Source organism: Varanus komodoensis, unplaced genomic scaffold, assembly GCF_004798865.1.
Source record: "Varanus komodoensis strain SLA01 unplaced genomic scaffold, ASM479886v1 scaffold29_1, whole genome shotgun sequence".
NCBI lineage: Eukaryota > Metazoa > Chordata > Lepidosauria > Squamata > Varanidae > Varanus > Varanus komodoensis.
In genome coordinates this window covers 6,939,092-6,966,535 of record NW_025335759.1, presented here as the reverse complement: position 1 = coordinate 6,966,535, position 27,444 = coordinate 6,939,092, and the positions used below count along the sequence as shown (strand labels likewise).

General features: G+C 43.4%; 2 protein-coding genes across 11 annotated transcripts in view; both read left to right on the top strand.

The window, feature by feature from the left end:
• The first annotated feature begins 3,648 nt into the window (after positions 1 to 3,648).
• Positions 3,649 to 20,239, top strand: PIGV (phosphatidylinositol glycan anchor biosynthesis class V). 6 transcript variants are annotated; one of them, XM_044435388.1, is made up of 5 exons: positions 3,649 to 3,731; positions 4,643 to 4,811; positions 9,286 to 9,445; positions 12,503 to 13,669; positions 16,442 to 20,239. In XM_044435388.1, exons 3-5 carry the CDS (start codon positions 9,341 to 9,343, stop codon positions 16,739 to 16,741), a joined length of 1,572 nt encoding a protein of 523 aa, XP_044291323.1. In that variant the 5' UTR covers positions 3,649 to 3,731; positions 4,643 to 4,811; positions 9,286 to 9,340; the 3' UTR covers positions 16,742 to 20,239. The 6 variants fall into 6 exon arrangements, 5 of the variants coding, with proteins under 5 accessions (XP_044291323.1, XP_044291322.1, XP_044291324.1 ...); XM_044435389.1 differs by lacking the exon at positions 3,649 to 3,731 and adding an exon at positions 3,756 to 4,530; XR_006415239.1 differs by lacking the exons at positions 3,649 to 3,731; positions 4,643 to 4,811 and adding an exon at positions 8,840 to 9,090 and having other exon boundaries at positions 16,442 to 19,525; positions 19,622 to 20,239.
• A 1,722-nt stretch (positions 20,240 to 21,961) lies between these two features.
• The window catches only part of ZDHHC18 (zinc finger DHHC-type palmitoyltransferase 18), a 49,501-nt gene continuing 44,018 nt past the window's right edge, over positions 21,962 to 27,444 (top strand). For 3 of the 5 annotated variants that reach the window (XR_006415240.1, XM_044435391.1, XM_044435392.1), the window contains exon 1: positions 21,962 to 22,307. Coding sequence is in view for 4 of the 5 variants with exons in the window: in XM_044435391.1 (XP_044291326.1) it covers positions 22,059 to 22,307 (249 nt within the window). In the remaining variant the exon portion in view is untranslated. The remainder of the gene's footprint in view (positions 22,308 to 27,444) is intronic. The other 2 variants (XM_044435393.1, XM_044435395.1) reach the window with 2 other exon arrangements.

Genomic DNA, 27,444 nt, shown 5'->3' with positions numbered 1-27,444 from the left:
ATTTATCCATGTAATAACCTCCTCCTAAAAAGAAGCAACTGCTGGACATTGCCAAAAGATATGTTTATGCAGTAGTTATATTGCACTGCCAGCAAATAGCTAAAAAAGATAGTCCCTTATTAAAGAGATGTTCTAGTGGCCAATGGGGGTGGGGGAAGCTTTTGCTGAATAAGATGCAGCCCAAAATCCATAGACACAGAAGCTAGATGTCAAAGCAGCAATCAGTTCCCCAAATTTCCCAGTGTACCCAAGGATCCAAAAAAGGGGGCCCTGTACTGCTATGTAAACTGTTTCGGTAAACTCTTAAGTTACACATTAAAAGTCTTTAATAAATAAGGGAGACAGCACTCAACTCGAAGTCCTGCATTGAGCAAGGGGGTTGGATCCGATGGCCCTCTGGCCCCTTCCAGCTGTACTATTCTGTGAGACTATGATTTCAAGTCCCAAACCATTTAGGACAGACTTCCATAACTAGGAGAACTCTAGATAGGTCTGACTACAGCATCCCCACCCAGTTATGATCCCCATCTGTATCACAGGAATAAATGAAGGGTGAACGAGATATGGCACAGTTTGAACTTTGAGCCACAAACCTGAAATGATTGGCAGTATCAAGAAAGACAAGTATCTTTTGAACCAAAGTTGAGCTCAGCCAGTGCCAGGATAAACCTTCAGTTGCGTGAGATGGAGCAACAGATGGAATTCAGTTTGCCCACCGGTACTTATTCCCAGTGAGGAACCCCACAAGTTCCTCTCCTCCTTCCTGACAGTAATCTCTCTCCCTCCCCCTCCCTTATACTCAGCGGTTCCGTACAGACTTGTTCAGTGCACATATCGCAGGACTGTCTTGCACAGCATAGCTGGCAAACGAACAAGCAAAGCTCAGGGTTCTGCAAAGGGGTAGTGGGGAAAAGTCCTGGTTCCAAAGCCATTGAAGTTGTGATTTAAGCATGTGCTGAACTAAAAGAATTAAGAGCTTATACTTGAAATACCTCTCCACAGGTTGAAGCCTTTTGTTGATTGCCTTCCTGGGTGCTTTTTCTACAAGGCTGGAATGATTCTAGATGGCAGCCAAGCCATGAGACCAATGGACTGTCCAAGTAAAATGTGTACAAAATGTTGCATTTAATTACTTCCATGTATACAAGCCAAACGCATTGGCAGTCTTGTGTTGCTGCTATTTGAGCACGTTTAAGAAACTGGTGGCATTTAATGTGGCTTTGACTTAACCTGACAGGAGTTGGGTTAAACCTGTTGCATCACTGCAAACTGGAATAAGTAAGCTCTGTTTATAAAAGTGCCAAGGTTGTTCAATGGGGGCTTTTTTTTTAAAAAAAGCTTGCTACTCCAGGCCTTTTGATGCACAAGTCATGTGACACAGATCTGTTAAATGCTCCAACTATCTGGTTTCATGGCAATCTAGATATGAATTCATCTAGATCTGGGGGGATAATCTGCTAGCCAGAAAGCTACAGCCATTTGCTATAATCAGTGATGTCTAAAGTTCAGAGATCTCTTTTCTGTGGCATTTTCCCATGATGAGAGATTTCTGCATGAGGAAAACTGTCTGCAAACTTGTGTTGTGGCATGTTCTATTTTGTCATAAAGGAAACAGCTGCGGCAGCTGCCACAGAAATCTGTTTCCCACTGTCCACGTGGCAAAGCTCAATTCTTGTGCCACGCTTCAGGCATGAAAAATGCCACTTCTAAAGAACCTCTAATTTAATGATAAGACAACTTGGCTCAGTTTTCTCAGACGGCCAGGCAGAATGCCTTTGTTTCTTGACATTCTTCTCTCAATTCAAGAGGCGGCAAAAAAGAAATGGTGAATGGGATTACTGGAAGCCAAAGCGTTTTTTTTAAACGTCCCAGTGGAAGCAGTCCTAGTGAGGTTCAAAAATAGGGAGCAGCAAACTAAAGGCTTCCCTGGAGAAATGTCAAGGAAGTGGAGATGACATGAGCATATTCTTGTTCAGTCTTGGCTGGGAGTGATGAGTAGGGAATTTAATTTAACCCTAGTCTGTGCTTCAGCACAATCACTTGCCAGTGCAGGTTTGTCAACCAGCCCAGAATGGCTCATTGTCAAGAGTATACATTAAAGCCATAGTAAACATCTCAGTGTTACCATTCCCACATGCATTACTAGGGAATCAGCTGGAATTTATTTTTGCTGCAGGCTTCTGCAACCATGGGTTTGTTCTCTGTCCCAGATGGTGATGATCCTTAGGTTTTATTGTTCTTGGCCATCAACAATCCTATGCTTAGAAGCAGAGTCCTTTGCTCCCCTTTCTTGAGCAAAACAGACTACTTTCTGTACAAGGGCTTAACAAGACACAGGTTGTCTTGAGACAGACTCAAGGGAAGACATGGGGGAATGTTTTCCTTGCAGGGAAACTGCAAGCTCATTTTGTTCAGGGTGAAAGGGGGCCACTGCCACCCAACCCTTCAAAACTCTAAATGACCTTTGAAACATCCACCATTGCTGCAGGAATGGTATCTTCTTCCTTGCCTGTAGGACCTCCCCATGAGGTCCGTCTATCCCTTTCCTATCCTGTAGAGCTGGTGGCATAACTACCAAAATTCACCCCATCCCCCTTACTGTCAGTTGTGTATGAACACCTAAGCCTCCTCTTCTCCCTCCAACGCAAATGCATAGGATTTTCAGCGTAAAGGCTATAAGGTCAAGCCTAATGCCACTCTTGCATCCAGAGAGGAAGCATCGCCAACAACTGCTTCTAATACACAACCAGTTGTTGCTCTCTAACCAGAAGTTCTGGAAACAAGTCATTCCCACCATCCTCTAGCCCAGGAGGCAGGAAACCTTTTTAGATTCAAGGACATATTTGACATTTTGCTGTGAGCCGCCCCAAGGCTTTGTTGCATAGAAATGTTTTAAATAAATAATAACAAATTTCAAAAGCATCCTGGATGTTGAGAGTGTGATCAACCACAAAATGTTAGGTATTAGAGTGATTACAGAAAACGGTGTATAGAGTGTGTTCTCTTTCCTGTAACAGATTTCTCTGGATTCTTTCTTTGGCAGTTTTTCCTCTCTCTTGCTACATTTGTCTTTTCATCCCCCCCGCCCCCCCCCCACGTTCTCTCTCTTCCTTATTCTGGTTCTTCTCCCAATGATAATTTTTTGTTTGTTTGACTTCGGCTTTTTCTTATCTTCCCCGCCTAGCCCGGCTTTTTGAACTTGTTCTTATTTCCTCAGTCCCCTGCCCCACCACTCCTGTGCCCAAGTAACAGGCGTCAGGACGAGTGAGGTAGTGAGACAGTGTTAAATCCCAGCCCGCCCCGCGCTTTCTTGGCAACGCCAAGGCCCCGCAGACTGAGAGGGGAAGAGGCTTGGAAGAGGCGGCGACGAAAGGAGAGCCCGAGGGGGTCAAAGGCATCGCCCGGGCAAAACCCGAAGCGGAGGCGGCAGCCCCCACGCCTTCGCCGCCGCCTCTCCTTCCGCCTCCCGCGTAGCCGGAGGGAAGGCTGGCGGAGCGCTTGGACGCGAATGCGGCATTGGGGAGCCGAGCGGGGGCGGCCGCCCTCTCATGCCGCCGCGTCTATGATCCCGTCGCTGTTCGGACGCCGGAAGGGCGGCTGCCTCGAGTTACTGCGCAGGCGCCAACGGCCGTTTGTCAGCGGAAGTGGTTCGCCGCGAGACGGAAATGGACCGGCCGAGGCGGGTGCGCCAGAGGGAGCCGGAGCTGTTAAGTCCCTGCGCTGGCTTTCAGGTGGGGATGGGAGAAGATGGAGGTGCTGCCGACAACGGAGACCGGGAGAGGGGGCCGGCTCGCAGAGCCCCTCTGACAGGCTCGTCCCATAAGCATCTTCCTACAAGGGCTCGTCCTATTGGCTGCCGCCCATCCTATGGGCTCCCTCCTTCCTGCCCGGAAGACAGAGGCCCGCCCTCCCACCTTTCCAGCGCTTGTCCCTACGGCTTCGTTCGTCTGCTGCCCCCATTTTCTAGCTGGGGAGTATTCAGCTTTGTGGTGGGGCACTTAGTGTCTTGGGCAAGGGCTTTCCTTTAAGCGTTCAGGCGTGCAGGCGACACCTGCTTTATCTTCACAACAGTCCTGTTAGGTGGAGTAAACTGAGTGAAAGTGTCCGACCCAAAGAGTTTCAAATCCCTGCTGAGTTAATTATGTGAATTTAAAAAAAAGTTTTTCCATCTACTCTTCTAGAATGTTCGGAAGCAGTGCTCATATTACAGTTTGCGCTTCTTAAAAATATATAATACAAATATTTTACAAATAGTTGCAAAATTATTATGGGAAACTGGGATAGTTCTTTGTTGGTGATGTCATGGGCATTAGCTAGTGGTTGTTATGGGCTGTCAAGTCATCTCTGATTTATGGCAACCCTATGAATGAAAAATTTCCAAAACATCCTATCCATCACAATCCTGTTGAGCTCTTGTAAATTCCAGGCTGTGGCTTCTTTAAAGAGTCTAGTGCAGACGGTTTAGCTAGTGGGAGCTTACTATAGCCAGTGTTTCCTTGGCGCAAACTGAATCATCCTGAAAACCTTCAGGTCAATTTTCCCCCAGATATACCCCTGAAGAGGAAAAAAATTACATTTCTTTGGAGGGCAGGGATGAAGATACTCTTGCCATTCTTAAAGTGTCCATTTGCTTCATATTTAGTGATGACAGCGAAGATGGTTATTCAAGAAAGGCTTTGCTAAAGAACTGGGTGTTTGTGAGGACCTGCAAAGGGAAGCAATAACGAACAGAAGTTATTCAAAGCCTAGGTGGTCAGCATGGAGCAAGCACATGGGACATGAGAAGGAAGCCAGGAAGGAAGTGACTGTGGGTGAGTTTATATTAGTGGGGTGGGGGAATGAGAAGGTATAAGGGGAATCAGATAGGTAGTCAATGCCAAATGCAACAAAGGACCAATGCAACTTAAATGTTTGGGGTAGGAGGAGGACTTTAGATTCTTCTGTCTCAGCTCTTCCCTAATGTTACCATACTGTCCCTGAAAAGGTAATTGTTGTCAGCCTTTAAACTTGGTCTGCAGTCATCACCAGTGTTCTCATGTTTCCACACATGAAAGAAATAGTAATGAAGTAGCAGTGTATTTTATAATCTCCCCACTACAGCCTACACTGTGCCATCAACTCTGTCATCTTAGATCTTTATGGTGAGGCCTTTAAAGATTTACTTAGCTACCTTTGGCCTGAGGGGATTACCCATCCCAGGCATTCTCTTTTTTACAGGGATTTTTTCCTGTTCACTATAGGCTATTTTAAATGTGTTAATGCTGGTTTGATTTCATGATACTTATATTGTGTGGTCTTTATGGATTGCTGTAAGCAGCCCAGAGAGCTTTGGGTATGGGGCAGTATAGAAGTGAAATAGCAGCAGCAACAATATACCAGGTCACAGGTGTTCTGTTAAAAGATCTTTTTGTTCCACACTTAGAAAGGGCCTTTCTCTGAATATCTTAATATGCTTTTGCCACTCAGTCTAAACATTGCTAGATAGCACAAGAAGCTTCCGAAAGAAAGAAAAAATAATGCCTTGGGAAACCATAAAGATAACCCATGAGAGAGCAGGAATAAGTTCACTTGCTGTGGGCAGTACTCTGAAATGTCGATATGAATCTGCTCTTCATTTCAATTAGATTTAATGTCTTTACCTAGACAGGACAGATAAGCAGGCTCCTTCCCATGTTTCATCACTGATTTGCATTTAACAGCATACCAATGAGAGCTCTCTTTGGTAAAGCAGTTATGAAGCTAAAATATTCCACCACTTCCTGTTTCTTATTTGACTATAGCTTTCAGCCTTGGTCCTCCATCTGTAAGATAGGAGTGATTGGATTGCCCAGTAAGTAAAATACTTGGTAAATTAAAAGTACATTACAGATACAAGGGATTCCTCATTCTAGGTGTGGGGGAGATACTGGGAAGCTGGTTTAACACCCCACCCACACACAAAATAAGTGATAAACAGTAGCAAAAGATGCTAATAGTAATTCTGAGAGATTGCACTAAAGTGCTGTTGCTTAGAGATGGTCCTTGAATTGTATGCTGAAGAGAATGTAGAGGGGAGAGTGAAGCAGGTGTGGTACAAACTTATTTTGCAAGAGTGGGATGCTTGCAGACCCTTGATGCATTAGGTTGTTTAATTTGAAGCACAAGGATCACTGATGCTATATGTGTGTAAGGATTTCTTGGCTGGACCTCCTCTTTTTGCTTCAAACTTTATCATTATATAGTGAGATCCGAACAACATCTATTGAAACTAAGATCACACTATTTTTTACCAGTTCCGAAGTAGGGAGAAGCAATTCTTCGACTTACGGAGGGAAGCACATAATGACAAAGTCTAAAAAGCCAAATATAAGAAAATGGAAATTTAGGCCATGCTGTTATATGTAATTCTGTGAGCTATTTTGAACTCTGATTTAGTCAGCAATCATATCCTCATTTATGTGAGAGTAATCTTATTGAACTTAAGTCTTCATTCTGAGTAGGCATATATAGCATTGTTAAGCATTTAGCAGATCTAATGCATAGCTCAGAATTTGAAAAGATAAAAGTGATGTTTTGGTTTTGTTCTCTTTGCTTTTATTCATTTTCAATGTCTATTCCACCCTTCAGTCTTCAATACTCAAGGAAGCTTACAATATAACCTAGAGTAAAATATAATAAAAAATACCAGTGAAAAACAACCAATGCAATGAAACATAATCAACATCCATTAAGAGCAGTAGTAAAACCAGAATCACATTAGAGTCCATTAAAACCAAGAAAAACAAAGCAGATTTTACCAGAAGCATAAAAACCAATTGGAATTTGATGTCAGGTGGATGGGTGGTGAAAAGGGTTGCACAGATGAAGATCGGGTCTGTGCTGGCCACCTACTTTGTCTCCTAATGGGAAACGGGGCCAGAACCATGCTGTCAATGAAGATGTCACTGTTATCTTTTTAAACCAACAGCCTGCCTTAATTACTTTGGAGCAGCCAAAGCAGTCACCAGCAATACATAAAAGCAATCCTAGTGACACAACCCCAACGCCATACAAATTCAAGCATTAATAAAGACCTGCAGCCAGCCAAGCCAAACAAACCTGCATGAATACACAGCAAAATTCTCAGCCCAGCCCAAAGCCTTGAGGAAAACTAATTTGTCCCCAAATCATATATAAATTAAGTCTTCCCACTGCTCCTTTTAAAAATTAACCTTGACCTCAGACCAGTAAAAGATTTCCATTTAAACTGTATATCTGTTTGAATCGGAAATACATCTAAACAAATATTCTCTATAAAGGCTTTATCAAAAATAAAAGGGTGGGATGACTGCTTTGTGCAGAGCAAATGGAAGTGGCTAGAAATTGAGGGGAAGCAAACTACATTTTTCTTCATTTCTCAATGTTAAGAGAAATGTGAGGGGAGAAAATACTATATATCATATTAGCAAAAGTGTTCTGAGAATTGAATCTTGAGTTATTTTGTTCCAGAATATCCCTATTTTAATCTCAGATAATAATGTAAATATCTAAATCATTGCTTTATAGGAGTGTATACTCTGCCATGGATTTTATCTAGGAATCCTATATTATACCTAAATTTGATGGCAGCAGCAGTGCAAGGTGTGGAGTGGTACTGGCATCATGAGTACCTACTGCTCCCTGGCGGTAGCTAGTCTGCAATACAGGACTCGAAAGCCCTTTCATATTTCCATTTTAAAGGATTATTTAAAAATCCCATCATTTGACATAAAGGTTTCAGACTCTTGTTAACAGGAGAGAATAAAAATGGGAGTAGAAAGAATGGGAGTAGTCTGCTTTAAAACTGGTGAGCAAACAAGAGACATTGGCAAGGCTAAAATTTGCCATGAGGTTTTATTTTGTTTTTAAACCAATGGTTTGCTCTTTCTCCAGGGAATGTATGTACAGTGCAGTGACAAACCTTCTCAGTATTCTTTGATAATGGTCTGGGAGCTTTTGCTTACTCCTTAGAAAGGGTGTGTCTTGAACTATCCGTAGTATCTAGTTTCTGCATAAGATCATATGCAGCTTTCCCTTTCTCTGACATTCACAGTGCTTCTGCCCTCTTCCCATTATGATGGCTAAGATGTGTGCGGAGGAGAAGGTTGTGTTCTGTAGCAAGGGGGTTGCAGTGTGTCCCTGCAGCCTATACAGTACACAAGCCCCTTTGGAATCCTTGCAGATCACCCTTATAGGAACATGGGAAACAGCCTTACACTGAGCCAGACCATGGTCCATCTAACCTAGTTTTTGTTGACATTGCCTGGCAGTGGCTCTCCTGGGTGACAGGCAGGCATATTTTCATCCCCACGTGGAGTTGCTGGAGATCAGCCTTGAGACCTTGGGTATGCAAAGTGGGGACTCTGCCAAAGCATCAGTATTTTATTTCCCTCCCCACCACTTAAACTTGCTTGCTTGCTTTTTAATCAACACCTTTTCTGGGGAGAGGAGCAAAGACTGATGTGTTCCAGGCCTAGAGGGGACAGCTTGGTGAGAAACACCAGTTTATAGAAGTGTGCCACAGGCATTGTGATTGAAGATAGCCAAGTGTCTGGCCACTATCTGATGAGGTTGGGAGAAAGGTGAAAGACCCAAGCAATGGAGAGAGAGGAGGAAGCAGGAGCTGCCCCACTGTCACCCTACATTTCCCTGCTTATTCCTTTTTATTTAAAAGTTATTTTAATTGTTAATTTATGAACTGTATTTATTAGGTTTTTATGTACGTGCTGAGATGTTTCCGGTTTTTTAAGTCTAATTATATAACTGTTTATTAATGTTGTAAGCCGCCCCGAGGCTTTTTGTGAATGGGGTGGCATAGAAATGGTTTAAATACATACATACATACATACATTCCCAACATATGATAGGCGTTTCACTAGTAATAACTGATTTCTTCACAGATTGTCTTTGGAGACCCCAGGCTGTAGATTTATTCCCTTTATTCTGCATTTCCCCCAAGGAGCTCAAGTGGGGTTGCTTTGTTCTCTCCCTGAGATCCTCTGTGAAGTGGCCTAGCCTGAGAGATGGGAACCTGGGTCACCCAAGTACTATTTGGTTCTTCCTTCCATGTTATCCTCACAACAGTCCTTGGGGGTGAGTTAACTTGAGAGATGGAGACCAGCCCAAGGCCTCCCGCTGAGCTTTATGGCTGAGTGAAAAATTGAACTGTGGTCACCCTAGGCCTAGTCCAAGAGTCTGGCCACTGCCAGCAATTTTGGTGAGCAAGTGTTAGAATCATTAATTGCTTGTCGCTTACAAACATTTCACAAGCTTGTAATCTGATTTCAGGTTTCGAAATCACTGCAAGGAATTTCACATACAGAAGGCAACAACAAACCATGTGATGGCCTCCCAGGTCTGGCTGCCGCAGAAGAATGGAAGGGACCCTCGTTGCCAAAAGGTCATTTGGTTTGCAGTGTGTTGCAGAGTCATCTCGCTTCTCCTCCAGGCAAGTCTCCAAACACCGGGCACAGATGATTGCCTTTACTGAAATATAACTCATGTGTTCACCATTCATAATGGCCTCTAACAGGCATGAGGGGCCCCAGCTCAGCGGTGCTGAGGATCGGGTAGCAGCTGATGGGAAACTTGATGGGTGAACGGTGGGATACACTTCCACAAGATGTAGCGACAGCTACCAGCTTGATGGCTTTAAAGAGGGGCTGGACAGATTCACGGAGGAGAAGCCTAGCAGTGGCTACTATTCTCGATGGCTCTGTGCGACATCCCATTTCAGGAGCAGTGTGCCTTTGTGCACCAGTTGCTTGGGAACATGGGCAAGAGGGTGCTGTTATACACATGACCTGTTAGTTTCCTGACCCGTTTGGAAACAGAATGCTGGACTAGATTAATGGTTCTTAATCTAGTCCACCCAGAGTAGATGATACTGGGCTAAGCAAGGCCTGGTATCACCTCTGACTATTGCAGGGTGCTGCCTATAGAGATCACACATGAGGCACCTTCTCTGTGGTAGCAGCAGAAGGTAAGGTATCCTGCTGCCCATGCCCGTAGGCCCTTGCTAGTGTCAAGGCTTAGTTACAAGGGGCTGCAGGTGTCTCAGACCAAAAGCAAATGGGATGAACAGATGCCAGGAATTCATGCCCATTTGAAAGCAGGGTAAATCAGAGGCAAAGTAAGACATCGGTAAGGATTATTTTCAGTAAGAATAAACTGAAATGCAAGAGAAAAGGGCAGAGGGAGTCTGCATGAAGGCTTGCAGCAGGCCAGTCTGGGAGCAGGAGATAAAGCAAGCATTTCCCTAACTAGCACATCTCAAAGCCTTAAGGAGGAGCTGAATGGGTCAGAGCAAAAGTTCAACTAGTCCAGCATCCTCCTCCTCACAGGGGCTGACCAGAAACCTCTGAAAGTCACACCATCAGGAGAGCAGAAATCAGAGCTGTCCCCAGCAGTGGTATTCAGAGACAGACTGCATCTGAAGCTGGAGTTTCATATAGAGCCTTCAAGGCTTTAGCAGCTCACGTCCCTCCACTCCATGAGTTTGTTCAGCCCCCTTTTAAATCTACCAAAGCCGGCACATTGTTGGGGCAAGTTCCACAACCTAAAGTGTGGGTTCTTAATGTGATTGGTTGACCCTGACTCTGAATCCACTTCCTTCACACCATACATAAGTCTCTATGACAAATGTCCTGCCTCCCTCTATGGTTATTTTGCTGTTTGGGTTGCTTTGGAGCCTGCCCTGCTTTGCATATGGAAAATGAACAGGATTAGGTCGCAGGTGATGGGAAAGTCCTTTGCCTGCCGGACACCCTGGAGAGCCACTACCATCCAGAGTAGCCCACACAGGACTAGATGGATGATAAGTCTGAAATGACAGAAGGCAGCTTTCCATATTCACTTTTCAGGTGTGTGTTTTTTACCAGGTGTTTATACAGAGGTACATACAAACTACTAAATTTTTTGTATTCAGTGGGGTTTGCACTGGGGCAGATTAAATAGGATTTTAGCCCCAGTGAGGCACGTTTGAGCGTTTGGCTTTCTCATGATGGCCCCTGTAGGGGCTTTACCTGAGGCAGTTGTTCAGTCCATAGGCAGGTTCTAATATGGGGCATTTGACTGAATACCACCCATTAATGTCAGATAAGCTGCTTCCAGAAGAATTCCTTTTGGTCCTTTGTGGCTCTGCCTAGGTAAGGGTCAGGTGCTGCAAGGTGAGATGAATTATACCTTCTGGCCAGACAAACTGTCATTGCCACTAAGAACAGGTTTTGTTATAAAAGTGCATTTGCCTTTATTGGGCTTAATTTTATTCAGTGTAATGGCTCTCTATTTCTTGTTCCAAGGGATAATCAGTTTGCACAAAGGAAACCCCATGGTTTGATATTTTGAGTCTTACGTCTGCTCAGTGAGTTGATTGATTCTTTTCATTTGGCAGATGATCTTGGCACATATTGAAAATTGCAGCCTTTGGCATTACTGTTCTTTGTACCAGCTGATTAACCAGATGTACACAGCAGAATCAGAGGAGCGCTCTTTGGTTGGATTTTCAAAAGTGCCATAGCTTCAGTGTGTGCTAGTGCTGTGGGAACGTAGTCCAGTTTTCCCAAACCTGGTGCTTTCCAGATGTACTGGGCTGAAACTCTCAACTCCCAGCCACCATGGCCATTGGCTGGGCTTTATGGGAGCTGAGGTCCAGTGCATCAGGAAAGCACTAGGTTGGGGAAGGCATTGAACTATCAATTGGATGCTTCTGGTTTGACATTACCATTGCCATGAACTCAGGAGGATTCCTCAGATGAATACCTGCCCCAAGCTTACCTGCACAGTGTGGGGATAATAATACAGACCTGTCTTGCCAGTTTGTGGTAAGGATGGCAAGGTAATGTAAGGCTTTCTTTTCTTCTACCCTTTTCATTTCTGTATCTTATTTAAGAAAACAACAACAATATATAACAAAAGATAATGTAAGGTTAACCTCCCCACTCTTACAAGCATCTTACTCATATTTGTACTGAGCATGACTAGAGGGCTATAAGAGAATAGTATTAGTGGCCAAATAAAAGAGTTCACCTGTTGCAGGTTTTGCCGTCTTTCTGCTCTGCCCATAAAGGACAGAGATGCCTCTAAAAACAGCACCTCCATGGTTAATCATCCAAAACCTGGGCGTAACATCTGCAAGTGCATACCATGTGGATTGAGTCATCTTTCAGTAGCCATGGCTAAGAGGTACACTACACAAATGTTAGGGTTCCAAAACTCTAGAATACCTGCCTCGAGTATAAAATGAGGCAAAAAGCTGCCTGTGAAAGCTCCAGCCACACTAGATACCAGCTTTCTTCAACTTGGAACCCTCCCAATGTGCTGAACTGGCTGAGGATGATGGGTATTATAGTCCAGTGCATCTGGAGTGCACCAGTCTGGGGCGGTCTATGGTATAGATCACTTTCCATTCCTCCTTATTGTACCGTACGACAGTCTTCCACCTTCTTTTGGGGAAGGTGAAGAACAAGGTCTTAGCCTAATGGCCGCTTTCTTGTCCCCCACCCAGGCACTTTTCAACCTCCTGATCCCTGACCATGCTGCAGACGCCTTCTCTCCACCCCGCTTGTCCAAGCCTGGGTCCTGCGACAGGCTTGTGGAATGGCTCCTGGGAGGCCTGTCACGGTGGGATGCCGAACACTTCTTGTTCATAGCCGAGCATGGCTACGTGTATGAGCACAACTGTGCCTTCTTCCCCTTGTTTCCCCTGAGCCTACGAGTGGCCGCAGAAACAGCCCTGTGGCCCTTGCAGGGCGTCCTGTGTCTCCGGAGTCGCCTGCTCCTGTCTGCCGCTCTGCTCAATGGCCTCTTCTCTGTCTTGGCTTCCAGCATTCTGTATGAGCTCAGCTGTGCAGTCCTACAGTGCCGCAGGAGGGCCCTCCTGGCAGCCATTCTCTTTTGCCTCACCCCTGCTAACGTCTTTATGGCAGCTGCCTATTCGGAAAGCATGTTTGCTTTCCTAGTATTTGCTGCAATGTGGCAGCTAGAGAAGCAGCGACACTGGGCCAGCATGCTCCTCTTTTCGTTAGCCAGTGCTGTGCGTTCCAACGGACTGATCAATGCTGGGTTCCTGCTTTATTTCCAGACAAAACATGTTGCCTTCAAGCTCCAGAAGAGTGCAGAATCTAGGATAAAACTGTACCGCTTAGCTCAATTCCTAAACTGGGCAGCTTCCCTGGTGGTCACGACTGCCTTTGTTTTCTTGCCTTTTGCTCTGTTTCAATTCTATGCCTACCTTAAATTCTGCAAGCCCAGTGTGAGCCTGGACCGGACCGTGCCAAAACAGCTGTTGCAGCTGGCTGTGGATAAGGGGTATCGTGTAGCTGCCTCAAATGATGGGAAAGCCCCATGGTGCTCCTGGGACCTCCCTGTACTCTACACCTATATTCAAGATGTTTATTGGAATGTTGGCTTCCTCAGATACTTTGAGCCCAAACAGCTCCCCAACTTCCTACTAGCTGCACCTACTATATTGCTGGGCTCATGGGCAGCCTGGTGGTACATTGCTGCCAACCCTTGGCACTGCCTAACACTTGGCCTGGTTGGAAGAAAGACTGGAGGAATGCAGAAGGACTCTGGCAAGCCGGCTGCTGGCTTTTCCTCTCCTGGTGTATTTGTTTACATGGTTCACTCAACAGCTTTGTTGGTGTTTGGGACCTTCTGCATGCATGTACAGGTAAGTCTGGCAGGTTCTTCAAGCTGGGGAGTGTGTGTGTGTGTGTGTGTGTGAGGGGGTGAGTGGTAGCGGCTTAATAGCTCCTAAGCAAAGGTGGATCTAGTGCAGCATTGCCAGTCCTGACTGGCGACATGGGCTCTTGAACCCCACCCCTTAGGAGAAAACCTGAACAGGGGGTTGCAGTCACTGCTTGTTTCCAAAGTGAGTGTAGTGTCTGTTTGATACTTGTTTCATTTGCAGCTTATGCTTTTTAAAGGTATACCTCTATGATTTTATGTGTGCCTAAATGTTTAATGTACGAAGCAGCAAAATGTCAGGCTTTCCCAGCTGTTAACATGACACCCCTTAACTGGAGATAAAACTGAGATGCTAGATTTAGAGATGTATTTGAGACCGTATGCTGTGGTTGAGCTTTGCCTGCATGTGGTCCTGGTATCTCCAGGCAAGAAAAGGATCAGATAAGTGATGGAAATACCTCTGCATGAAATTCTAGGGGTGCTGCTAGGGGTGAACCAGTATCAGTCAGCCTCCTTTGTTCTTACATGCTTTGCCATTGACAGCTCAATTTAACTTGGGTTTTGTTACCAACAGGAGTAACAATAAATGGGAACTAGGAACACTTAGCCTGAAGAAATGAGGAGTAAGAGATTGCTGTGCTCAAATATGTAAATACTTTTTGCAAGATAAAAATAATTGTTCACTGTGGCCATAAAAGCAAAAATATTAGTCAGAGTAGCTGAGAGCTGAACTGTGCTGCAGGAAGGACCTTGCATCTAAAAATGGCAAGGAGTGGAGTGATGGGCCAGGATGCCTTGTGAAAAGGGAAGATTCTCCTGCCTGCCTTTAAGAAGCTTCCGTAGCTCATGAGCAGCAAGTCCTTGCACAGCAAAGGTTTCATAGAATCAGAATAGTAGTGCTGGAAGGGGCCAGAAGGCCATTGGGTACAACCGCCTGCTCAGTGCAGGACACCGAGTTAAACAATCAGATGGCTATCCAGTTTATTCAGAAGCACCTCCTGGGATCCTTCTTTGAACTTAGTGGTCAGCTTCTCAGAGGTCAGGAGCAAGGTGGAAAGAGGGTATCAGACTTTCAATAGAGTTGGCACTCAGTAAATGTAGTATCGGGAAACATTCTAAAGGTAGCACATTTAGAGCAATTCTGAGAGCATGGCTGGCACATGTGTGAAACAACGCATGGGTGTCAGGACATGTGGGAGTGAATGTACTGCCTCTGGCACAGTTGTCACGCTTTCAAATTAACAATCTCCTCTCTCTCCACTGTTAACCCAACAACAGCACATAGTTTGTTACTGGGTAAATACTGGGTTGTTTAACTCCTAAGCAATACAGAATGGCTAAGTTTGGATGGCACACTAGCAGTGTATGAAGAGGGTAATAGGCTGTTATTAATTGAATAGGCTGTTAATTGAAAGTGCAGTGATGAGCTCACCAGAAATAGCATCATGTGCTCTGGCATGGTGCTGGCAATTCATGGTTTAAATTAATTGGCATCATGTAATAAGCAGATAGTGGTTCCATAGTGAGAAGGTAAAACACAGGAGGCAAGGTTCCTGCAATTTAGTCTACCTGCCACCACCCATCTGTAAAATGCACCTGCAGTTCAAAAGTTGGGTGTGTCTTTGGTCCCACTTGAGTCTGGACAGGGCAACAGTGGGAGCAGTACTCTGGTGAGAATCGAGGGACAGTTTCCAAAGCATCGGCCTTGTTAATAAGTTTCAGCCAAAATACCAGGCATGTAGCATCTTACAGACTAGTAAATTCATTATGGCAATAATAATTCATTGAATTCTTAATATAATGAGTACTGTATGAGCCACCTCCTTTTTAGCTTCAAATAAAGTGCAGTTTTTCAGTAATTCAAATTTGACTGGCCAAGGTGTTCTGGCAATAAAAATGCTTGGTGTGTGAGTGTAGTGGGGAGGGTTGTAGTTAATCTAAAACTTATCTTTCTAGTTCTCCCATATCACCTGTCAATTTTCCCCTGCAGTGGTTTCTTTCGCTGCTATATTGCATTCCACCCTACAGTTGAAAGGATTTTGTTATTTCAATTACAATATTAATATACAGAATGTGTTTAGAGTTTGTCCCCAAAATAACCCAAGAAGATAAATTACCTGTGTTACAGATGGGAGACAGAAATTATTTATACCTAACTTTGTTGTTTTTATAGTGCTATTGGTTTATATGATTCTTTGAATAGAATTTAATGAGTGAGAAGGCAAGTCCCCATCCCAGAGAACTCACACTCTAAATTTTGACCGGCTGAGCTGCTGAGGCTGACAGTAGCTTAAATTAATCTGATCTGCTAATAGCTGAACTGGAATTTAATTTGAGGATTGCCAGGCTCATAGCAAATACTCTTAACTGCTGCTGCAGACCACTTCTTTAAAAAAAGAAAGCAAGCAGCTTTAACTACTGAGAGTAGGATTCATAACTTTGACTGCAAATTGGCAAGGCAGTAAACCAACTGACGTAGCCACTGATAAGCAGAAATTATAAAGTGGTATGTGATTATATGCAACGTAAGTGAAGAAAAATACCTAGTCCAAGCCTGGGTAGAAATTGTACGTTCTGTGGTCAAATCTGCCCCTAAATTGCAGGCAAATCATGCTGATTTGTATGTCTATGTTTGCATTTTGTACTTTCCTAAAGTTTGATGCAGAATAGGAAGGGTTCCATATGTTGGAATTGTTTTGAAGGTGTCAGGTGCCCAGACAGGAAAGTAACTCTTCCTTTACATTTGTTTAAATAGGTCATTACCAGATTTTTGGGTTCCTCCTCTCCAGTCCTTTATTGGTTCTCTGCTCATCTACTTTATGACAATGAAATGCTGCTACAGACTGAAAGTCCATCTTCACAGCATGAAGTACTTCCCTGTGAGAAGCACTCATTAAGAAGCTCTCCTAATTGGAGCAGGATGGAAAACCCTGTGTTGGCACTCCTAAGCAACTGGAGACAGAGTGCCACTCTCACCAAGGGTATTCTGGGATATGCACTTTCCTATTGGCTGCTGGGGCTGGTCCTTCATTGTAACTTCTTTCCTTGGACTTAAGAAATTAAAAACTGCTATGGATAGGCTGGATGATGAGAGCAGTAGTAGGCAGGAGTTTAATTAGGATCTTCTGCTAAATCCTCCTGAGATCTTGTATAATAGGACAGCATACAAAAGCTTTTAATCAATCAGTCAATCAATCTTGGGGTTATCTGAAGTGGATCAGCAAAGATGCCTAACTGCCAGTGGCTCAACAGTAGGAACAAAAAATGGCTTTGCAACAACATGTGAAGGACCGTGGGCCCAGTTCAGTTCTAGCACTCGGAATGAGAACCCGGCATAAGAGCACCCAGATCAGTACACAAGAACAGTCGTGCTGAAATGTCCAACTAGATGAGCATTCTGTTCACACGGTGATCGACCTGCTGTCCACAGGAAACCACCAGCAGGACACAGTAGAAGAGTACCCACCTGCTCATGTTCCCCAGCACCTGGTATATACATAGGTATATTGCTTCTGATACTGGAGATGGCGTATGGCCAGCAGGACTGGAGTATAGCCATTGCTAGAATTCTCCATGAACTTGTCCATTCCCCTTTTAAAGCTGTCCAGATTGGTGACCATCACTACCTCTTGTGAAAGTGAATTCCATAGTTGAGCACTGTGTTGAAGAAATACTTTTTCTCTGTTCAAAATCTCCCATCAATCAGTTTCATGGGATGACCCTGGGTTCTAGTATTCTGAGAGGGAGGAATAATGTCTCTCCTTACTTTCCTTTTTTCTAAGCTAAACAATCCCAAATGTTGGGACTGTTTCTCATAGGGGAGTTGTTTTAACTTCTTGAGCATTTTAGTCGCTCTTTTCTACATTTTTTTCAATTCTACAATTTCTTTCTTTAGGTGTAAGCAACCATAACTGTACACAATATTCTAAATGTGTTTGCACCATAGATTTATAAAAGGGCAGTATGATACTGGCAATTTTATTTCCAGTTCCTTTCCTAATTATGCCTGACATGAAGTTTGCCTTTTTCACAGCAGCTGCACATTGGGTTGACATACTCATCAAGCTCTAACCATAACTGCAAGATCTATTTCTTGCTCAGTCACCACTAGCTCAGATCTCATCTGCTTATAATTTGGATTTTTTGCCCCAACATGCATTACTTTACAGATGCTTTTGCCATTTTGAAGCCCCCTCTCTGAGTCTGGAGAGTTGCTTTTGGAGCTCCTAACAATCCCTTTTTGTTTTAAGCACACTAAATAATTGATGTCTCCTGCAAATTTGGCCACCTCACTGCCCACTCTGAATTCCAGATAATCTCTAAGTAAGTTGCAAAGTATTGGTCCTGATATATATCCTTGTGGGATCCCACTGCTTATATGCCTCCATTGCGAGAATTTACCATTTATCTTACTCTTCGTTTTCTGTACTTTAACTAGTTCCTGATCCTTAAGAAGACCTCTCCTCTTATTCCATAACTAAGTTTGCTTGTGGGTACTTTGGTGAATGACTTTGTCAAAAGCCTTTGGAAGTTTTTGGCAAGTAAACCATTTGTTCACTCCTGTTTATTGACCCTCTCAAAGAAATCTAAAAGATTAGTAAGACAGAACTTTCCTGTGGAAAAACCATGTTGATTCTTTTTCAGCAGGGCTTGTTCTTCTGTAAATGTACCAATTTTATCTTAAATGATGCTTTCAAATTATGCTTTCATCTAATATACCCAGAACAGATGTTAAGATCATCTGCCTGTAATTTCCCAGATCTCTGGATCCCTTTGTAAAAATTGATGTTGCATTTGCCATTAGCCAATCCTCTGGTACAGAGGTTCATCTTGGTTCATCTTAGGGACCTATTATATATGTTTGTTAGATCTCAGTGTTCTAGTTAAAAACAAGTCAGGCTTGTGGGATCTACATCTGCTATCCTCTGAACTAACAGAAAGATATAGCAGAACTGATTATTAGAGCATGTGGCACCCTTTTGCTAGAGTTTCTCTGGCTTCCAGTTGGTTTCTGGGACCAATGGAAAGTGATGATCATTAAAATCCCTAGATAGCTAAAATCGAGGCATCTAAAGGACTGTCTCTTCTCATATAAGCTTACATACTAGTTAAGATAAACAGGAGAGGCTCTTCTTCACATTCTATCTAGTTTGGACACAGGACAGCATTCTCTATGGCATTGCTCAGTCCTGGAATCCCCCTACTTAAGATGGTCCATCTTCATCTTACTCCTTCTCTAATGGTTCTTCCACCATCTTATGAAGACCATTCTTTTCCAGAAAGCATTTGGCCTGCTGAAATTAGGCTTGTTTTATTGATTCTTTGGAGAATGGTGTTTTTAAATGTCACTCCTATCTGCTGTCTCCATTTTTATTGTTAAAAATGATTAAACTATTATCATGTTCTGTTGTTTTAATATTAATTGCCTTCATTAGGAATATATCATTTTGACAATGAAAAATACAAAAATGTGGATATGACTTTAGGAAGAATGGCAATATCCAGATGGAGAGTCACCTTCTTCTTTTGAAAACCGTACAGGGAGGATCAGTCCACAAGGCTGCCAGTTCACTTGAGCAGCAGGCTGATACTGCAACTTCACAAGACAAGGTTTCTTTGCTGTTGGTGGCTCATATGTGTTAGTGTGAAGACGTGAAGCAGTATCAACAATCTCTGTTGCAGTGTTACAGGCTGGACTTGGAGGTGCAAGGTTGTGGATTCCACAAAGAAACCACTTCACCAAGCAAGAAAAAACAAACCCTGCAGTAGTAAATATGAAACCAGAATTGCGGATAAGTAAACTCAAATGGAAGAATACTTGTGTTCCTTCTCAATAGAAGTAAGGAAACAAAAAGCTTGTTGAACAGAACAAGGTACCTGCTTCAAAACATCCTGCACCATAAAAGATAAGAATATTGTCCATTTTCTTTTGTAGGAAATTCTAGTGGAAGACTTGTAGACTTCATTCACAATATCCCAAAATGAAGTGTGAACAGTCTAAGAGAGCCAGCCACAGTCTCCAAGCAGTTAGCTGGAGTGTTGCTAGGTCTGATTGTTGGATCTGACCCCAATCTGACATGAACAGAACTAGTATGGAGGGAAGATGATGTAGGCATCATCAAACCATGACTGCCTCAGCCACCAGGGAGCAATTAGAGAGTGCAGTTGGTGCCTTCTGCTTGAATCTTTGCAAGCACCCTCATTATCAGGAAGAAGCAAAGAAGACAGGTATGTCACAAGTACATGCACTTCTTTATTTTGTTTTGATAAGGGGTGCCATCTTAATATTTCCCTCTCTTTCTCTCAGTATGTAATGCTGCCATTTAGTTTAATAATTCCAATCATCATAATCAACCTTTTCCTCAATATTGTGCCCAAGTTACTTGACTCTTTCATTGGACTATATGGTCCTGAGGATGAGACACTATTACTCAAACAGCCTATGACTTGGAGTTGACAATAAACAAAAAACTTTATTTTTACATTAAGCATATTGGTTTCAAGATGTTCAGTAGCTTATTTCCTTAGTGAATAAACCAGTGTATAATAACAACTTCTGACTATCTCACCTTTTTCTTTCACAAGCACTCCTCACTCACAGATCCTGCTTTTTCTTCTGAATGTACTTTGACCAGTCTTTAATTTTATTTCAGTTTAATCTTTTCCTTCTGCACTCAGGTTTCTCTTAGCTTCTATCACTCACACCCTTCCTTATAATACTTGACAATAGTAGGTTTTGTCTCTCCATAGTTGCTAAAACATCCTCTAAGTATGCTACTTACTTCCCTTTCCTTGTGAATCCCAAGTGCTTTTGGGATTCTAATGCCAGCTTTGGGGATCTAATACCAAAGCTGCCTCTTCAGATTCTGCAGACCGCTGACTGACCACAGTTGACTGATCACAGGCTCCATCCTTACACTCTTACATCACCAGCCAATCACCTCATTCACTCATCCCCCACTTTTAGTCCCTTTGTCTGATATTCATATGCATACTACTAACTGGAATTGAAGTTCTTTTAGCCCAGGGGCTGAGTTCTCTGAACTTCTGGGGCATGTGAGCCCAAAGGCAAAAGGGTGCAGCATCAAAATGCCAAATAGGCTAGCACATTTTAGCTTGCTGGACACAATTCTGTGTTCTCCCAACACTGTCTGGGAAAAAAGTCTTGTGTATGCGTAAAACAAGTTGAGAAACTTTTTACTGTCTAACCATTTGTAGGACTGCATCTTAAGCTAATTGACAGATGCAAGATCTCATGGCCAGAGGGAGCTGCAACAAGATCATGCAGTATATATGGAATATTCCTTTTCTATGTGCAAGCCATGTCCCCTTCCAGAATACTCCAATGCAAACTATTCCATTTTGGTTCTCTCCCCACTATATATATATGGCTAATAAACCTGCCAAATTTTCATTGAGCTATTTGGAACAGGGGATTTTTCCTATAACATTGATTTTTTAAAAGCTTGTTACTTATGCAAACCTTAGCATACTCCCAAGCTTGCTGATACCTCCTCTTTCTTCTGTAAAATGTATTGCTTGGCTACCATGAAGGAATGAGATAAAGTAGCAAATTCAAACTTCATTCTCCGATGTGGTAAACATGTACCAGTGAGTAGGTACAATATGGAAGGTATGTTGCCTTCCTGAGGGGCAGGTGTACTAGATGGACGTTCAGTCTGTTCTAGCGGGGCTTCTTTTAATTTTGTCAGATATTATGTTTGTATTGTACCCATATGAGGAAGGTGCCCATTGCAGTGAAGTAACCAAAACATTTAACTTCACGTTACAAAAGGAAGACTTGAGTAACATATTTTTGGTAGAAGGGCAACATAATAAAATAAAATAAAACGCACTCTGCACATGATCAGAGGGATTCCCAAGGCTTTCCCCTCTCCCATCTTTTGATTAAGCCAAAGGTCGCAACTCCCAAGGAACTTTTGAACGGACGCAGCACAGGCTTCCCGGGAAGCCAAAGAGCCGCGGAAGGCCCCGCAGGCCTGTTCTCTCGCCGGCGAAAGGGCCTCCCTCAGCGCGCGGGGCGGCGAGGAGCGCGCGGCCGCCCGCGGCAGCGGCCCAGCGGGAGGCCTCTTGCAGTGCGCGCTCCTGGCCGCTCGGCTCGGGGGGGCGCTGCGACGGGAGGCCTCGTCCCGCGGCGCCCGCGGCGGGTGCGGGGGGGCGGTGGTGCGCCGGTTCCCGCTGGCCGGCCCTCTCGCCCGCCGCCGCCGCCGCCGCCGCCAGGGGCGGGGCGACTAAGCCGCCGCGCCGGTCTCTCCCTTCGTGCCTGTCGGGCGGTCCTGGCGCCGCCGCCGCCGCTCGGTGGGGTCTCGACGGGCGAGGCCAGCCGCCGCCGCCGCCACCATCATGAAGGAATGCGAGTACCGGCAGATTCCTCCGGGCACTCCGGCCGCGCCTCCTTCCGCCGAGCCGCCGGTGCCGGCGGCGGCCTCCGCAGCCACCAGCACGACGCTGGCGCACCGTCCCCGCCGCAAGTGGGAGGTCTTCCCCGGGCGCAACCGGTTCTACTGCGGCGGCCGCCTCATGCTCGCCCGCCACAGCGGCGTCTTCCTCCTCACGCTCGGCCTCATCGTGGTCACCAGCGGCCTCTTCTTCGCCTTCGAGTAAGTCGGGGAGCGAGGGAAGGAGCCGGCCCGGGGCCCCGGGGAGACACACCCCCGCCGTAGGCTTGCTTTTATCGATTCACGGAATGTGTGTGCCGCTTTTTAGACGCGGGGATCCCCGAGCGGAGCAGCGGCAGCACCTCCACAGGGTTGTTGATTTGATCGTTATCATTTGTACTGCTACCCAGAATAGTAATGTATGATCTCGGTTAGCTCTGCCATCAGTAATTGCACAGCAAATTCCAAACCAGTAGCTTTAAATTCCCGAAAAGTGTTCGAAGGCAATCTAGCAGGTGTAGCCCTGTGCACCTTTGCTCCACTGAGTTCAATGCAACTTATTCCAGTGAAAGGTTCCAAGACTTGTAGCAAATGTGTTGAGCAAGGCCTTTTTCAGAAGTGAGCCCCACTTTGTTCTGGTTCAGTGGCATTTCCTCTCAGGGAAGTGTGTGTAGGATTGCAGTGCGAAGTTTTGGTGGACTGAAGCCTACTTCACTGGATTAATATTAAGCTCATGAAAGCTTCAGTGCTGCAGTGTATCAGTTCTAGCTTTTTGGGCGCTGTGATATTTTATATTTGTTTGTGCTTGCACATAAAGGCACAGGATTAATACTCAGACAAGGTAATGCAGAATAGGCCTGAGGAAGTAGGAAGGTTCTTTACTGTGAAAGAAAGGAAGGGAATGTATCAAGTATTGAACTCACTGGGAGAGAGAATTCCATACTTAAGGGACCAGCACTGAAAAGGCCCTGTCTCTGTTTATGTTACGGAACTGCACAATTTTTCTGCCTTGCTTACAGGTTTTGCCCTGTGGTAGCTTTGCTTTCACAGAAAGTGCTTTTGCAAGTTCAGGCATCATTTGTTGTTGATTCCACAACCTGTTGCAGTCTTCCATGCTTTATCTCATTCTATTCTGAAGGTGCTCCAACCTGTAGGAGCAGCTTTTAAGTTGGTAAGGTGATGATCAATTAACATTGGGTGCACTGATGTAGAACTCTTTTTTTTTGAGTCAAAGGTACTACTGGTTATAACCCTTTGTTTTAATCCCACCCTTTCTTCGAAGAACTCAGAGCTTTATTCTTGTCGCCATTTTTCTTGTAGCAAGCTTGTAAAGTGGGTTATGCTATGAGAATAGCTGATTGAAGGTCTTCTTATGAGGGTTAAAACTGCAGGGATTAGAATTTGGGTCTCTCATGATCCAGCTCTCTGTTCAGAGTATCAAGCTTTCTGTATGCTTCCTGGACAATAGGACTGCAGTTGTAAGGATGAAGCCAAGTTTAGGTAATTATGATCCATGTTTTGGGAGCAGGGGATGGGGGTGTTGCCTTTGCTTTGTTTGTGGTCTCAGTTCAACTTCATTGTTCAACATCCAAACAGAGGTTAAAATGCTAGAGGATGATATAAGCATTTAGAAGGGATTTGAAAAAAGAAAGAGTCAAGTTATTTTAGACCCTCAAAAATGAGTTAGCAGACATTAAGGTAAAATTGGAACACGTAACGGAAATTGCAAGACAGATAAAAAGAACGGCTTCACATAATGCATAAATTAAGCTGTGGAATTCACTTGCCCACGATGTAGTGTTGGCCAGCAGTTTGGATGGCTGTAAAAGGAGATTGGTTGCATTCAAGGAAGGGAAAGCTATCCATGGCTCCTAGTCCTGATGTCTACGTGGTACCTCAGCATCAGAGGAGTATTTGTCTGTGTATACCTGTTGCTGAGGAAAATGAGCAGGAAGAGGCACTTATGACCTGCTTGGAGTTTCCCAAAGGAAGCTGGTTGGCTGCTGGACAGAATGCTGGACTGGATGGACTTCAGTCTGATCTAATCTAACAAGCTCTTCTTACATTCTTAAACCTAAATTTTGTGTCACAATGTATTAGCAGTATATGAAATTTTAAGAGAATGTTGGATTATGTCTCATATATTTACGATTGCTAGTGTGACTGGAACAGAACACTATTATTGTACTAGGTTCAATTTATAGATTATATTAATTTGTAGATAGGAAAAATTATAGAGTTTGGGGTTATGATCAAATATGGAAATTTCAGAATGAAGCAACTAGTGGTTTATTTTGAGAAGGTAGTCCTAGGTTTAAAGAATTAGATCTATATATCCATCTGTTTTAAGTCTAGGACATTGGTCAAAAAAGACACTTAGAAAAGTTATAGAATTCTTATAATAGGTTAGACACTTACAGCAATTTGCTTTCAAGCTTTTACTTTTTAATTTTATATTAGGAATTGCAGTAGTGATTAACACTACTTGAAAGGAAAAGGTTTCTAGAATTCATAATGGGTGAGGTGACTCACAAAGGAAATCTAAGGGTAGGAAATGGAGAAGATGATGTGACGAGGGAGGAATAGAAACTAGCGGGTGCGGAGACAACATAAGGTACAACAGTGCAAAATAGAATAAATTGTGCGGTAAACAAAAGAAATAATACTGAATGATAAATTGAATGAATGTTTAAATTTAGAATGGGTGGAATGGAGAAACATCTTTGGTTAGATATTTTACAGAACTATTAACAACTGCTAGTTTCTGTTAAGGTTAAATAACAGTATGGATAAGGCAATTCTACCTGATGGTGGTGGGCGAATCTTTTGACAGAACAACTGTCATGTGGGTAGCCCTGCCCTGCCCGGACTGTCCACCTGTCATATCCCCTATTCTGCCAGTGGCTCACCTGCTATTTAAGTCCTCCTAAACTGCTATTTGTTAGCAAGGCCAGAGGACTTCTGGCAGCCCATGTGTTGTCCTAAAGACATACTGATATTAGGCTGCTTCCTGAGGAGTAGGATGAGAATAGGATTTTCCCTAAACATGATATTACAGGAAAACAACATGTTCAACCAATATTAATCAATTTTGCAATACAAGAAATTGGGACAGCATTATTTCTTCTCTGATGGTTCCAAACTAAAGAAGTGGGCATTTATATCAGTTTAGATTTTGATACAGGAAAAATGGGAAGGAATCCATTTTAGCAGCTACAGCTTTAAGGAAGAATGTTATATTTCCTGGTATATATGTCCCCCAGCTCAATGTGAACTGTTTTCTACAAGTTTTTAAATTAAAAATTATTGCAGGATGTTCTGTTGTATCGGAAATTGAATTTTAGTCATGTTTTAATAAGGCTGCATTCTTATGCATACCCTCCTGGGTATAAAAGTAAGGATGTTTAGGTTTACTGTATAAGGAAATTCAAGAAGACAGCAGACTAATTCACTTTGTTTGAAGACAAGGGACAAATACCGTCTGTTATTGGTAAATATTTGGAGATGCTTATAGCTAGCTGAAAGAGGCAGTACATACTTTTCCAACTCTCATGAAATTTAACTAAGGATAGACTTTGTTCAGTTTATTTAATTGACCTCTTATCCCATGGAAAAGAAAGGGAGGTATAAGTAATCATAATTGAACTAATCAACCTGGGAAAATGGCATAATGATATGGGAAATAAAGAAATCTACAAACAATTGGTAGCAACTAAAAAGGTGTTAAAATTGAAAGAGACAGTGTTTTACTATATAGTAAGAACTTTTGTTGAGTTCTGGGATAATCCACATTTATGTTAAAAAACAAAGGGAAGTTATACCAAGGATTAAAAGGAGAAGGGAGGTTCTCCTTTTATGAATTATGAATCATGTAATTCATAATTACAAAATCATGAATTAACATGATTTTGTAATTCACTTACATGCTTCTGATCAATCAAGCAAGTTAAATAGCCTTTTTGTCCTTAGAATGGATTACCCTTCACATTTTATAAACTTAAAAAAATTAGAATCACTAACAGGTATGGATGTATTTTTAGTTCGCAGTAAATTTCTCATTTTATGGAATGGCACAAATATTGTAATCCCTACTGCTGATTTCTTTCTTTCAGATTTCCTCTTACTGCCCCATAACTTTGTTGCACTGTCAATATAATGCCTTGGCAGGTATATCAATTTTAAGACAGGATGAAATCATGTAGAATGCCATCTAGTATGATCAGTAAGGATTCATACAAGGTAGACAAATGATTACATGGTAGGAACATTATTACTATGCTTTGGTGGATGTCAAAAAGGCATGCAATAGAGTTGAATGGGATATTTATTTATTTGTTTGTTTGGAATACTTATATGCTGCCCCATTCGCATAAGCCTCGGGGCGGCTTCCAACAAATAAATATCAATACAAATACATAAAAATTGGAAACATCCTGGCAAATAATATAAAACCAATAAATAATCAGCAATTAATTAAAATAACGTTTAAATGAAAAGTGGCCTGGTGCCAAAAAAAATAATGACGGCGCCAGGCGGACCTCTCTGGGGAGCGCATTCCATAAGTGGGGCACCTCCTCAGAGAAGGCCCTCCTCCGGGTACTCATCCTCCTAAGATCTCTCACGGAGGGTTCCCGGAGGAGGGCCTCTGCTGCCAATCTCAAGGGGCAGGAGGGCAGATACGGACACAGGCGCTCCTTTAGATAACCAGGTCTCAAGCTGTTAAGGGCTTTATAGGGGATAACCAGCAACTTGAATTGGGCCCGGACTTCGATGGAAAGCCAGTGAAGCCGACGGAGGACTGGGGTTATATGAGAACAATGCCCAGTCCCCGTCAGCAGCCTGGCAGCTCTAATTTGCACCATCTGAAGTATCTGGACCATATTCAAGGGCAGCCCCATGTAGAGCGCGTTACAGAAGTCTAATCAGGAAGTAACCAATGCATGTGTCACTGTTGCCAGGCAATCATTCTCCAGGTAGAGACGCAGCTGATGGATCAGCCAAAGCTGTAGGAAAGCGCTCCTCACCACCACTGTCACCTGACAGCACTAAATATGCATTTTATGTAGTTATATATTTGTTTCTGTTGTGAACCACCCCGAGGCTTCGTTGCGATGGGGGCGGCATAAAAATGTTTTAAATAAATAAATAAATAAATTTTTTTTGGACCTAATTTTGTTCAAAATAATACATGGAATAGTTTTCCAGATCTTTCAGTAATTTGAGAAACTAGATAAATATGTTGCTTAGCCCCTAATTTAACTGTTGATTTATTTATTATGTCATTTTTATATCAGCCAGTAGCCAAGGCTCTCTGGGTGGTTAACGAAAGTTTAAAAGTTGCATACACAAAAATTAATTT